Genomic DNA, 13,822 nt, shown 5'->3' on the forward strand with positions numbered 1-13,822 from the left:
ATAGAGTTTTTTTTTAAATTAAAAATCGGGATGTCCGTCGTGGCGCCGCAATGGCGGACGTCACGACTGACGTCGTCGGAAAGCCGCCGGGTTGATGCCTAATGGCGGACGTCCGGCACGCCACGTCCGGCGGGACCCCGTAGCGCTCTAACCTTTTGTCCTATTTATTCATAATTTTTTCTTTCATATTAAAATTTGGTAGATAAAATTAATTTTAGTGGAGTAGAAAAATAGTGGCACTTTTTATCCATAAATTTAATAATTTGAAGTGTAGGTGCAGCAGCATCACGGAAACCAGGCGCAGCGTATTTTAGCGGGCTGAAAAAATAGGTGGCGTCTCCACAATCAATGATAAAAATCCAAAACAAGAGAACAGTCAACACAGAGCTGACAGCTGGCATCTTCTCGCCGTCATCAATCCAAGACCACTGGTTGTTTTGTTGGCGGTGCAATCCGATAAGCCCTTTTTTTTTTTTCTGTTTCTTCTTTACCAACAAACATATTTATAAAAACAAAAACTTCAGTATTTTACTGAACGACTTCAACAACAATCTCCCCTTCCCACCTATAATTCTTTCTTTATTCTTATCCATTTGCGTTACTCCTTGCAAACCCTTTTTGATTCCTCAAAAAAAAACAAAAAAAACAACTTATCTTGAGGTTTCCAGCCGTCTGCTATTTGTTAATTATTGCTTTTAATAATAAACAGTTATGGCGGTGGTCGAGTTTTTGGGGATGCCGGTGAGCTGGGCGATGGTAATTGGAATAATTCAGTATTTGGGGCCGGTTTGGTTTGCATTTTTTCTGGGTATAATTGTGGGGTGGGTTTGGAAACCTAGGTGGGCGACTTTGGGGAATTGTAAATTTGATTTTTCGTCGCCGCCGTCGCCTTCTGCTCTTTTTAAAGGGTTGGTTTCAGCTCAGAGTTTGGATTCTTGTAAGGATGGGACTGCAAGTTGTAGCTTGGATAAGGAGCAAATGGCGATGACACCAATGATTGACACTGCTGTTTGCAGGTTGATTTTGTGCTTCATATATTTCTTTCTAGGTTTAATTCTTTGAATATTTGTATTGTTGTTTCATCTTAGTCTGATGTTTTTTTGAGGATGAGTTTTTGTGCTGCTGTTTTATAGTCCTATATTTGAATCAAGAATACACTTCAATCTTAGTTTCATTCCTGGACTTGAACATTTAATAGGAAATCTCAGTGCCATTTTGAGTGATTGCAAGAACAATTCTAGATAGCTATGCTGTTAGTCTGTTATGGTGGAGGTTTTTCATTGATATAAAAAGAATGAGAGTACTGTTTTGTCTTGCTGCTAGTACTGTATTTGCTCATTTGCTTTCAAACTGTGTATGTGTTAGAAGCTGGAAATTCTATGGCGGTAATAAACTAACTTAGTATGATGAAAATATTCTTGATACATAAGATTAATTGGTCAACAAGCGCTAGTCTTTGATATATTGGCCATGTTTCTTATGAAATGTAATATTGCTTCTTTAGTCCATCCGATATGGACCACCCACTTATTACAAACGAGGATTTGGAACATTTATGCCATCTTGTTGAGAGGAAAGATGGAGGACCCCCTTGGAAGCATATGATGGAATGTTCAGCACATGATATGAGCTACCAAGCATGGCAGAGAGATCCTCAGGTACTGCGGTGATCCTTTGCTTGTTTTCTTCTTAAGTACAATATGAGATTTGGTATGTATTACTAACCGGTATTTTTTGTTGAAGAGTGGCCCTCCTCAATATTGTAGCAGAACTGTTTATGAAAATGCAACTCCAGAATTAGTGAGAGACTTTTTCTGGGATGATGATTTCCGATTAAAATGGGATAATATGCTTACACATGCCTCTATTCTAGAAGAATGCCCGACCACAGGGATTATGGTGGTTCACTGGATTCGCAAGGTTGGGAATAACCTTTTCCTCATTGAGATGTTGTGGGTTTTTTATTTACTTCTTCTGCACCATTGAAGTCTGACCATTCGCTTGCAGTTCCCTTTCTTCTGCAGTGACAGAGAATACATAATAGGACGGAGAATATGGGAATCAGGAAGATCATATTACTGCGTGACTAAGGTAGAGCTAGAGACATATTTTATTTGTTCTGCTAGATTATTGTTGCCTAATATAGTTTGAGGCTCAGCAGATTGATTTTAATTAAGCCTACGATTTTAGTAGTAGTTGTTTACTGCTTTCCATGTAGATTCTATTTATGCTCTGTAGAAGTTGTTTATATACCAAAATGAGATTTTGTACCTCATTGAACATAATATAAAAGATCTTCCAGAAAATTTAGTTGGATTATAAAACGTTGTGTTTGACAATGCCACAATATCTCCCAATTGTAGTTGCCGTAAACTTATGCAGATCTGTTGGTGAAGTTTCTACGATATGTTAGCTTAGTTGATATATATTTGAGTGACCCTTGTTTTTTTGTTTCTGATCCAGGGAGTTCCCTCATCTCTTCCAAGGAAAGACAAACCAAGACGCGTTGATCTTCTATACTCAAGTTGGTTCATTCAAGCAGGTACAGAATTTATGACTCCTTAGCTCTTGCAAGTACCCGAAATTCTAACATTCAGCGACCTTTGGAGCTTGCTTGGCAGCATGTATAGTTTTGGTCTGGTGGAAACCATATAAAGTTGATGTTCTTTTGAATGTTGAGAAACAAAATACTCCATGTTGCAATTGGTTGTGATGCAGATTTCGGGCTAATTATACGTCTCTTAGTGTTGCTGAATCTTGTGACCATAAGTAAGGTTTTGTGCCCCTTCTAAATTTCCTTCTCTATCGTTGCAACAGTGGAATCAAGGAAAGGAGATGGACAGCTGTCCGCGTGCGAGGTGATACTCTTCCATCACGAAGACATGGGCATCCCGTGGGAGATAGCGAAATTTGGCGTGCGGCAAGGGATGTGGGGGACGGTGAAGAACATTCACCGTGGTTTCAGAGCTTACCAGAAACACAGAGCATCAGGAGCGCCCCTCTCTCGCCACGCTTTCATGGCTCAGATTAACACAAAGCTCGACCCCGACTACCTGAAAACGCTGGAAGATGAGGAAGTGCCGGCACAGACACGATTAGTGGACTCAGCTGATGGCAAGGCAAAGGGCATGAAGATACCGAAGCTTCTGATAATCGGAGGTGCAATCGCAGTTGCCTGCAGCATCGACCGGGGACTCCTGACTAAGACGCTCATATTTGGTGTCGCGAGAAAGCTGGGAAATATGGGAGGACGACGGTGCCGCTGATGAGGAATTTAGGTCAGGATGTTGGTTGTGTGTTTGATAAGCACTGCTGTTGGTACATTGAGGCAGATAATGCTTTCAAGAAAATGGTCATTTTTCACTGTTAGTCCCTGGACCTTCAAAATATCCCGGAGTTTATCTCAAAAATGGTCATTTTTCACTGTTTTTGGTCGAAAATACCTTTTTTGAGTATTTGAGCAATTTGATCTTTTCACAATTTTAACATTTTAAATCTGATATTATTTCAGTGATGGACTAAATCTGATATTATTTCAAAATCATCATTCTTCTTTCCTTTTACTATCCTTTATTTCTTTATTTTAATATTATATTTAATTTTATAAAATTAAATTTTAAATTTTGATTTTTAATATTAATAAATTTTTATTAATTATTAAAATTACTATTAAATAACAAATTAATAGTTTTAATCAATATTTAATAGTGTCTAATATTTAATCACTAAGGTATAACAATGCCTTAGTTTTAATCAATATTTAATAGTTTTAATAATAAATTGATCATATAACACATAGTTTTAATCAATATTTAATAGTTTTAATAATAAATTGATCATATAACACACTTTATTCTGAAATAAATATTTATTTAATGTAAGACTAATATAATTTTCGTTTATTAATTTAAAACAATCAAAATTAACTAGAAAATTTCAACAAAAATTCTACTATATGAAATTTTTACTAGTATCAAATTTTTAGTCAATTTCATAATATTTAATCACATGCAATTATAACACTTCATAATATTTAATCACATGCAATTATAACAACCGAACGAAGGCTAAATAGAATAATTTTTATTTTTTCATAATATGGTTAATCTGTACTTCTTCAATTAAGCTGAATATTATATTAAATAACAAAAATTAATAGTTTTAATCAATATTTATAGTGTCTATGAATTAATAGTCTGGGGATATTTTGAAAGTCCAGGGACTAAGGGAGAGATAAACGCATAGTCCAGGGACTGTTTTTGTAGATCACTCTATTACGTTTATAGATAGTTTAATATAGTGAAAAGATCATTTTCCTCTAAGAGTCATTTATGCTCTTTGTTTAGCAATTAACGGCAAACAATTGACTCGAAAGAGTGCAGACCATCAAACACTGCTTAGAGCCATTTTTCCTGCGGATTTGGAACTTCATTATTACAAATGCAAGATTAGCTTTTATGCTCATTTTAAAATCGAAATAGTATTTTGCAGCTTGCTATATTTTAGAACTATTGAGGGCGTTTTCTATGAGGGGTAAGGCATAACACCTACTACTAGTGTTATTGACTTTGTTCCTAATTTATGCATTTTTAAGAAAGATGATTATCATAATAATTGTAACAATAATTATACGATGAAATGCAATAGAACTTGAACGAAAACTGAACTCACAAAAGATGAATGAATCTCTTGGTTACCTCAAAATTCAGAGTACCGCAATTGTCAAAAGATATATATGCAGTAACACTGCATCAAAATACCATATAAACTACTAATAACAAGAAAATCTAAAACAAGTTCAACACAAAATCATCATTCAAACTATAACTTAACTTAATCAAATAAGCCAAAGCCCATGTCGTCGTCACTTTCCTCCTTTTCCTCCTCCTGAAGAAATCAAATGACAATGAATCAGTATTTGGCTTCATAAAAATATTTACCAAAAAACACATTAAGGTTTCAAATAAAGGAGAATACAAATTAGAATAAACTTCTAAACTTCACAACTTAATTAAGAACTAGATCAAGAATCATTCAAATTCATATAAAAAACAGGATTTAATACTAGTATAACTCTAACACGTCTTGACAAGTTCTTCAATCCCCAAACAATTTCACAAAATCTAGATCCTCTTCAGTCTTCAACATTCGAATTTCATAGTAGTAACAATTCGAGTCTACTCTGATTCTGAACATCCCAAGTTTTATTCAATACCTACTTATTGGAGTTCGTCCATACTACATGGTTCTATATACACTGCCACGATCCCAATCAAACATCAATTAAGCTATAGAAAACAAATTTGAACAACAGATCAATTCATACCTTCTTCTTCTCCTCAGCGGCAGGGGCAGCTGCGGAAGCGGTGCCACCAGCAGTTGGAGCAGCGACTGCGACGGCGCCACCGCCACCACCAGCGCCGACGTTCATGATGAGATCTTCAACATTCCTCTTCTCGCAAAGCTTAGCGAAAAGACTGGGCCAGTACGACTCAACAGACAAATTCGCAGCCTTCAGCAGGGTCGAGATTTTCTCCGCCTTGAAAATGAATGCGTATAAATCAAATACAAAAACAAATCATAAAATACAAACATATGAAATTGCGGTGAAAAATGGAAAATACGTCAATATAAATCAATTAAATAAAAAATTGTTACCGTGATGGGAATTCCATCGTCGTGGAGGACCAAAGCAGCATAGGTGCAAGCGAGCTCTCCCACCGACATCTTTTCCTACGAAGACGATGTGATTATCGAAGATTAGGGTTTTGCAGATGGAGATGCTGCTGCTGCTGTCGCTTTTTTAGGGTTGAGAAACGTTCTTCGTGAATCACGTATGTATATATAAAGAAAATATTTGCACCGCACTCCAAATATTCGTATCATGTGCCGTTGAACCCCTATAATTTAGGTTTCTTGACAAAACACCCCCTTGTCAAAATCTTTGCACGGAAAATTATATTTTCAATAAGTTCCAAACTAATAAATTGGAAATTAATTTTATAGTAATAAACTTTGATTTATGGGAACCAAATAATAGTAGTATTAAACTTTCAAAGCCAACATTATGCTATCATATGACCTTCCACATAGTAAATAGAGAAGGTCTACTGTAGCACCACATATAATACTTCCTTCGTCCCAAGGATCCTCTTCCTTGGATGACACGAGATTTTATGTAACTTTATTTTGTGTGTTTAGTGAAAAGAGTAAAATAAGAAATGAAGAATAAAATAAAAATAAAATTGTTTCTCTTTTTAGTAATGAGTTATTTTAGTTGGCACGAACCAAAAAGAAAATTGTGTCATCTTTTAGGGGTGCGGAGTGAGTAAAAAAAGGGGACAACAAAAGTGCTACCCGATTTTCCCGTTATGTCGGCCCATGAGTCACTCGCCCCATGTACATGTTAACGAAGAAAGTAGTTACTTTTCCTAACTAATACACATTTTTATACTCGTATCTTAGTCTATGTGTAATCCATAATATTTCACGTAGGCTCGTAGTTATATCATCAATCTCGAATTTGGGGTTACTTTGCCTATGTGGCAACCAAATATTGATGCGTTGCTTAGAGCACCCATAATATAATGCATTTATGATAAGTTATTGATGGAAAAGGGGCTGTACCATGATGAGTTTTGTTGTTTGGAGAAGCTACAAAGATGGGGAAGTAAAACTCTACTTCTGACGGCCCGACCATGTTGTAGGTAACAGTAAGCCCACAGACGAACTAAGAAGAGCCACTCCGCCCTTAGCAACCATAGCAGCGCCATACACCTATGGTTGAAGTTGCGTCTGAATTTATTTTTCCAATTTCTTTTCTTTTTTTTTTGGTTTTCGCATATTTCCTTTTGCCATTTATTCAAAAGACGGACCAGGATACTATTTTTTTTGCAGCAAGATCTGCCCCTCGGTTGCCAACTGCGGTACGCCCCTGCGGGCCAGGATACTATTTTCTTACTAATATTCAAGGTGTAGAAACCACTTAAAACACTGCAGGCATGTAAAATGTTTCAGCTCGACAGACATGTTAGATACAAATCCTAAATGCGGATAACGTCAAAGTAAGTGTCCATCAAGCAGCACAAACCATAACCAAACAAATCTTTTCTAGCGAAAACCACCAATTTGTGAATCAACCAGATCTCTAAAACGATAACAACAAACATCCCCAACTTCCAAGTTATAATAGTAGTAATATTCAATGAAGAAAGAAGTTCCAGTATAAAGCCACATAGTCCAGGCACAAATCATATGCCCCGAAAGTTCTGCATTTGTGTTTACATTGCACCCATAAAATCAGGAACTGCCGGACCTCGCCTGCAATAAAAACAAAATCAATATTACTTTTTTCCATTTCAAAAGGTGCAAGAGAAGAAACTGCAATATGGACATTTCCCTTTCATATGGAGCAGAGCATTACCGGGAGTGGGGATGCAGACCTCGATTTGGACCTTGATCTTGATCGAGAGCTCGATATGGGACTGCAAAATTATGCAGGCAAAGCCCAAGAAAATGAATCAAGACATTCAGAGAATTAAGCAGCAGAACAGTGTGTACATCTTTCAGACACATCTATCAACATACCGGGGTGGTTTAACAGGCGACACTGGGGGTGATCTTGAAGTTGATCGCTCTGGTGACCTGCTGCATAAAGGACTATTTTTCAGTCTCTGGATTCAGATATGAATGTGGGGAGCGTGTGCACTGCACTAATTTCAGCCAGAGGAATGTCCTGGGTCTGCTTCTAACTAAGAGATTTGTGCTTACCTTCTCCTCATCGGGCTTCTGCTTCGGCTTCTACTTCTGCTGCGACTCCCACTTTGGCTTCTGGATGGGCTGCCCTTATATTCCTTTACCTTTATCAAGTTCACAGCAGACAAACCAAAAATGTAAGGATACATGAATACACATGTATGCTTTCAATATTATTGAATTTAGAAAATGATCAACAAAACATCCTTGTCCAAATAGCACCTCTTATATTTTGCTCATCAAGGACCAACTTTGAGCTAACAAAAAGATACTAGAACGAATGAACAGCAAGTGCTGATACAAAATTTTCATGATTCATTGATTATAGACAAACCCAACCAAAAAATGTAGGAGATATAGCAAAGAGTAGAAGAAATGTAGGAGATAAAGCAACGAGTAGAAGAAATGTAGGAGATACCCGGATATAAGTTCTGGTCCAAGGATTTCTAAACTCACTATCATCAAGCTTACGCATCTGATCAAACAGAAAGATTTTGCAGCCGTTTGAAGAAACTGAAAGGTCGGGGTCATTACTAGTATAATCTGACTAGTCAAGATTAACTTACACCATATTTCATGTCATCATAATTTGTATAATCAACTAGGCCATATGTTCCTGCAGGCAGAAAATAAAGCTTAGCATCTCAGGTGACTCATTCAAAACCATAAGTTATCGTTAATGGGGATGGAAAATTTAATTGTTAAGATTATAACAAAGTGGCAGACAAACATAAACGCGATATCTCTGCAGTCGGTAAATGTAATACCTTCACTATCACGAGAAACTTCAGCAAAACACACATCACCAGCTTTCCGCATATGATCCTGAACCATTTCGTGCAAGGATCAGCAAACAAGTCTAGCCAAACATAAACCATTTTCTAATAGAAAACATCCTTCTTATCTAACCTTTAAATCTTGCCAAGAAGCGGAAGAAGGAAGCCCACGGACAATCACTGGTGCAAGAGGAACCAGATCAAGAGAAATCATATGAGGCAAGAGGCCCCTGAAAAAGCATTCAACCATAGAGGCATATGATGTTACAAAAAGAATCAGCATACCTCTATAATCAGAATGGCGGGACATACCAAATCTGCTACCACTGCTGCCACTTCCGCCTCCCCCACCACCGCCCCTTTCACTATAACCACCACGATCACTGGAGGATGATGGTCCTCTACCACCATGAGCAAGTTCAACCTGAACTCAGATTTCAGAAGTAAATTAATGAGAAAGAATGGAGAAGACACAATAAACTTTACAAATTAAAGGAAAAGGGAAGATATTTGAGTATTATAAAATTCTCTCACCCTCAAACGACAGCCGTCAAAGTTATAGCCATCTCTGCCCCTCTTTGCATCTTCCGCATCCCGAGCATTCTCAAACTACATGAACAAAATCAGAAATCTGTTATATAATACCAAAGTTTTCAGGGAGAAATCAGAAAGTGACATATTTGCATTGAAATAACCCAAATATTTTCAAAACACTGTATCTTGCACACAGCAAAACCCAGTGTATGGAAGAACAATACCTCCACAAAACAATAGCAAGGAGGACGAGGTGGAATCTTCAGTTCAATATCCAAGATACGGCCATACTACAATGAAAGAAGAGTGAACAAATGAGGTTGATTTCTAATGCACTCGGACAAGTTTGAAACAAACACAGAAAATACCAAGAGAGACAGTAAATAAAGGTTTTTCAGTGTTAACTATTTCTGCTTCAAATTTCAAATGCAACATGAACTTTCAATCTTGAGAATTTCAGACATGACTCATGAACATGTACAAATTTCTAATTGCAACATTTTACTGCCCATTATTATTGATAAAATGCTAGATATTGTCCATTACAATCACATATATTTTCAGCATTTTAGAAGGGGTGGAGAAATATCATACTTTCAAGGTCGAAGGCTAAAAATAGAAAAATAATTAATGTCACAAAAGAAAGTATGAGTATGATATAAATTCATAGTAAGCATTCCAAAAATATCAAATAATGGCTTTTACTCACACAAATTTATAAATGTCAATTTTGAATGTTGCAGCTAAAAAATTACTACGAAAGTTGAATGATATTGAAAAAACAGATGTTCACTTAGCAATTAAAATCTGGATTCATGTTCATAACTGTTATGCAACTAACCCTCTATTTAACATTAGAATTGACATGCATCTCTAACAAAAAGAATACAACATCAGGAACAATACTAGATAGTGACTTCCTCCTGCAACAACGAATAAGTAACCCAACTCAAGGTCATAAGGTATTACAAGGTGAGTTAGCTACCAGAATAATGCCTAGTCAAATTTAGTCAAACGAAAAATTAGAAAAGAATCACAATAAAATGACAGACCTTGTAAAATAAATCTTCTACTTCTGATTCCCTGATATCAGCAGGAAGGTTTCCAACATAGATAGTTCGAGAGAAACGGCCACTCATTCTTGATCTTTGCAGGTGAAGTCAAAGAAAAATTCTTCTGCAGATAGAAAACACTAATGAATGGGGTGATTTTTTTAGGGCAGTCAACAATGCCAGCTTAGTTAACCCTATATGCCTTCCATCACCATTTGAATGATTTGACAAGGAGGGAATATATCAAAGAAGAACAAAACTTATGAAGCAAACCAAGAGAGCAATCCTTGAGGTGAGCGGTGCTCCACAAGCTCCACTGCTCATATGCTCCAAGATACTCCAAGGCAATTATATATTCGAATTAAAATACGATCTCCTCATCCTCTAATTTTTCGCCAGATCAAAAGCTCTTCAGATAGTGAGCAAGTACTTCCAATTATATAAATATACCAAAAACTCCACTCTGACTTCTCCCACTCCCATTCTACACCCCTATGTATGATTGCAAAGCTCATATTGTCCAAGCGCTTGACATCTTCATTAGACCGTGGAATAAATGGTCCTGGAAAACATGTATAATATCAGGGGTCTTCTTTGACATGATATCTATTATCATTAAAATGGCCTGAAATAGCTTTTTAAGAACCGTCTGGCTAACAAACAAGACTCACTTGAGATTTTGGCACTATGCCTGGTTATCCACCAGGAAGCAATCCGTGGAAAAATGAGATGCAACAAGACACATTAAAAAAACCAGTGAATAAGCACAAGAGCCTTCTAAGAAAAATGTACTTACAAAAAAACTAACAGAGGCCTCTTTCCGTACGCTTGCTCATGGACTAGAAATTTACCCTCAAATATAAGTTTCAAGGGAATATTAAAAGACAGTGCAGCATATAAAAACTGTATCAACAGAACTTGGACACCGCTACAGTTAATTATACGGAGTAGTATTTAAACTTGTTATGTTTAGTTATATCCAATCATAAAGGGAACTACTTTTATCAGAGTCATATCAATAAACAGTTTTAGCTGATTGTTTATACTTCAACTTGTTATCTACTGTATCTTTTAAATTATTCTTTCAAGTTAAATTAAAGGTTGGCACAAGATGCACATAAACTTGTTTCTCATGTTTGCTTAATGTTGAAAAGCTTTCAAAATGATTTTCAAAATAAGAAGGGAAAAGGTGATAGTTGCAAATGCCAATGCATTTCAATTTCGTCCACTAATTCCTAGATCTAAAGCGATATCGACGAATTTAACACTAACAACTTTTACTGATACATTTACATTGCATTTGACAGCTTGGATCTAAAAATTGAAGATGCTGCTTAATTTAAATTACGCATGATCAGGATGATAAACCCCCAAATTTCTTTCCAGCACGAACATGTTATGTAAAATCGCTCATAAACCCGAACCAGGGAATGAAGTACGTCCACGCATGCGGTGAACACATACCCGAGCAACAATGGCAACTCCTTGAAGCAGTGACTCCAAGGCGCACAGTTAGGGTTTTTCAACTTGATCTTGAAGTAGTCATGAAAAATCGTTAGTGTGACTGAAATATGAATGTCGTGGAATTTGGGTAAAGAAAATTTAAAAACTGCGCGATTTCTCACATACCTCTTTGTAATTTTTAGGCGCAAATTTTTCGCGTTCGCATCATTGTGGCATCTATCTCTGGGGTGTTACTATTTCAGGTTTTTTCTGTGAGGAGCTGTGGTTTTCCAAAATTTCATATAAGACCACTATCATTTTTTAGTCTAACGAGTATAAGAAATACTCCTACATAATTTATCATAAAACAACCAAGGACTAAGTCCACTAGGGCTTCTCTAAGGCCATCTCCAACCATTTACACCAAATTCAAATCTATTTTTTCAGTTTTATCATATCGAACACTAATTCTACTTCAACTATTTAGACCATCCACAATACCGCCCAGCCAACCGCCCAGCCGAGCGCCGGCGCTGGGCGGTCTATTGCAGTCGCCCAGCGGACGATTGGAGAGAGAAACCGCGCAGCGCTGGGCGGTTTCGTGGCGCTGAGCGATCCGCTCGGCGCTATTGCAGCGCCCGGATCGCCCAGCGCGATTTTTTTTTTAAATTCGAATTTTTGAAATTTGAATTTTTTTTTAAAAATCAAATATAAAAAAATATTATTTATTTATAAAAATTGTTTTCTATATATAAAAATTAATTTTTATAAATAAATTTATACTAGAAATTCGTAATAGCCCATACATATTTAATGGGCTTGCGAATTTATGAAACTCATTCTTGGTTGTCTCTCTTTTATAGAGACATCCATGAATGTTTTATGTTCCACTTTCGATGTGGGACAAACTCATTCAAGGATGTTTCTCTTTTATAGAGACATCCATGAATGTTTTATGTTCCACTTTCGATGTGGGACAAACTCATTCAAGGATGTTTCTCTTTTATAGAGAGATATCCTTGAATGTTTTATGTTCCACTTTCGATGTGGGACACTCTCATTCAAGGATGTTTCTCTTTTATAGAGAGATATCCTTGAATGTTTTATGTTCCACTTTCGATGTGGGACAATCTCATTCAAGGATTTTCTATAAAATTGTATTTTAAATTATGTCATTTTTATTTTTTTAAGATTTTAATTATGTCTTTTTTTTATTTTTTAACTTTAAGTTGTAATGTTATTTTAAATTTTCATTTGTAAATTTAATTAATGTAATTTTTTTTAATTATGTAATTTTTTTTAATTATGTACTTTTTAAATTTTATTAATATTAGTGAATTTTTCCGTATATGTCTCGTAAATTAAATTTCGTATATTGCGTTATTGTTAATTATTGCATTTTGTATATATTTGTTAATAGTGATGTGGATAGTATGTGGCTAGGCTATGACTGAGCTATTGCTGGGCTATTTGCTTGTTTTGATGATGTGGCAGGAGGATTTTTAGTGCTGATGATGTGGCAGTGGCTAGGCTATGGCTGGGCTATTGCTGGGCTATTTCTATTGTGGATGACCTTACACCAAACTCAACCCCAAAAGAATATTCCATATTCACCTATTTCTTTTTACTTTTTCAATCTTACCTACATATTTATTTAAATTACACATTAACCCCATAATAATTCATATAAATTAAATATCATATTTTTTAATTTATTTTCTTATAGTATTAAATTTAAAAATATAATACTATATATAATATCACAAATTATACAAAATAAATAATTAATACTAATAATTTATATAAAATAAAATTAATGTTGTTTGACTTTTTAACTAAATAATAGATGAAAGAATAATTAAACTTAAACTAAATACTACAAATACTTAACCTTGAATAAATACTCAAATATAAATTTAAAATTCAAATATATTTAAACAAATCCTAATTATATAAACTCAAAACTCTAAATTCGTGTAGTGTTAAAATAGTTAATTAGTACTACTAAACATAACCAAATATCAATATTAGCAATTAACTATCTTAATCTTTTACTAATTATTTAGATGATCATAATTAAATTGAGGTCAACAACTGTCAAGCCCATATAGATACACCTTAATAAAATAATTAAATAGTCTCCATCGTCTTCTTCATACGAAGAAATACAGAACCAGTCGTCTATCTCTCTACGGTTCTTGTTTCCGTCATTTCCACTTCATCAGGCATGTTTCTTCCCCCAATTAATACATAAATAAGAAG

General features: G+C 35.5%; 3 protein-coding genes across 10 annotated transcripts; 1 reads left to right on the top strand and 2 right to left on the bottom strand.

The window, feature by feature from the left end:
- The first annotated feature begins 324 nt into the window (after positions 1-324).
- LOC121794636 lies at positions 325-3,440 on the top strand. The gene is made up of 6 exons (XM_042192889.1): positions 325-1,016; positions 1,505-1,658; positions 1,744-1,920; positions 2,008-2,091; positions 2,464-2,542; positions 2,818-3,440. Exons 1-6 carry the CDS (start codon positions 712-714, stop codon positions 3,264-3,266), a joined length of 1,248 nt encoding a protein of 415 aa, XP_042048823.1. The 5' UTR covers positions 325-711; the 3' UTR covers positions 3,267-3,440.
- Positions 3,441-4,667: 1,227 nt separating this feature from the next.
- LOC121794637 (60S acidic ribosomal protein P1-like) lies at positions 4,668-5,819 on the bottom strand. Its single transcript, XM_042192891.1, has 3 exons — positions 5,659-5,819; positions 5,327-5,539; positions 4,668-4,887 (listed from the first exon to the last, which is right to left on the bottom strand). Exons 1-3 carry the CDS (start codon positions 5,725-5,727, stop codon positions 4,834-4,836), a joined length of 336 nt encoding a protein of 111 aa, XP_042048825.1. The 5' UTR covers positions 5,728-5,819; the 3' UTR covers positions 4,668-4,833.
- Positions 5,820-7,002: 1,183 nt separating this feature from the next.
- LOC121794639 (serine/arginine-rich splicing factor SR34A-like) lies at positions 7,003-11,883 on the bottom strand. Of its 8 annotated transcripts, none has more exons than XM_042192897.1 (15): positions 11,747-11,883; positions 11,582-11,649; positions 10,789-10,808; positions 10,118-10,679; positions 9,290-9,355; positions 9,066-9,140; positions 8,817-8,955; positions 8,665-8,711; positions 8,523-8,580; positions 8,322-8,371; positions 8,174-8,230; positions 7,771-7,859; positions 7,588-7,647; positions 7,424-7,484; positions 7,003-7,320 (listed from the first exon to the last, which is right to left on the bottom strand). In XM_042192897.1, the coding sequence occupies exons 4-15, from the start codon at positions 10,202-10,204 to the stop codon at positions 7,300-7,302; spliced, it is 810 nt and encodes a 269-aa protein (XP_042048831.1). In that variant the 5' UTR covers positions 10,205-10,679; positions 10,789-10,808; positions 11,582-11,649; positions 11,747-11,883; the 3' UTR covers positions 7,003-7,299. The 8 variants fall into 8 exon arrangements, with proteins under 8 accessions (XP_042048831.1, XP_042048829.1, XP_042048827.1 ...); XM_042192895.1 differs by having other exon boundaries at positions 10,914-11,649; XM_042192893.1 differs by having other exon boundaries at positions 10,118-10,241; positions 10,391-10,679; positions 10,789-11,649.
- Positions 11,884-13,822: the final 1,939 nt, after the last annotated feature.

Source organism: Salvia splendens, chromosome 3, assembly GCF_004379255.2.
Source record: "Salvia splendens isolate huo1 chromosome 3, SspV2, whole genome shotgun sequence".
Lineage (NCBI taxonomy): Eukaryota > Viridiplantae > Streptophyta > Magnoliopsida > Lamiales > Lamiaceae > Salvia > Salvia splendens.

Bases quoted from the DNA above. Each gene is read 5' to 3' on its own strand.
- LOC121794636 (XM_042192889.1), top strand. From the start codon at position 712: ATGGCGGTGGTCGAGTTTTTGGGGATGCCGGTGAGCTGGGCGATGGTA. The intron at 1,921-2,007 runs GTTGGGAATAAC...ATTCGCTTGCAG, and splicing joins TGGTTCACTGGATTCGCAAG to TTCCCTTTCTTCTGCAGTGA. The intron at 2,092-2,463 runs GTAGAGCTAGAG...TTTCTGATCCAG, and splicing joins CATATTACTGCGTGACTAAG to GGAGTTCCCTCATCTCTTCC.
- LOC121794637 (XM_042192891.1), bottom strand. From the start codon at position 5,727: ATGTCGGTGGGAGAGCTCGCTTGCACCTATGCTGCTTTGGTCCTCCAC. The intron at 5,540-5,658 runs GTAACAATTTTT...TTCATTTTCAAG, and splicing joins ACGATGGAATTCCCATCACG to GCGGAGAAAATCTCGACCCT. The intron at 4,888-5,326 runs GTATGAATTGAT...TGATTTCTTCAG, and splicing joins CCGCTGAGGAGAAGAAGAAG to GAGGAGGAAAAGGAGGAAAG.
- LOC121794639 (XM_042192898.1), bottom strand. From the start codon at position 10,204: ATGAGTGGCCGTTTCTCTCGAACTATCTATGTTGGAAACCTTCCTGCT. The intron at 8,956-9,065 runs GTGAGAGAATTT...ATCTGAGTTCAG, and splicing joins TTGACGGCTGTCGTTTGAGG to GTTGAACTTGCTCATGGTGG. The intron at 8,712-8,816 runs GTATGCTGATTC...CTCTTGCACCAG, and splicing joins CCGCCATTCTGATTATAGAG to TGATTGTCCGTGGGCTTCCT.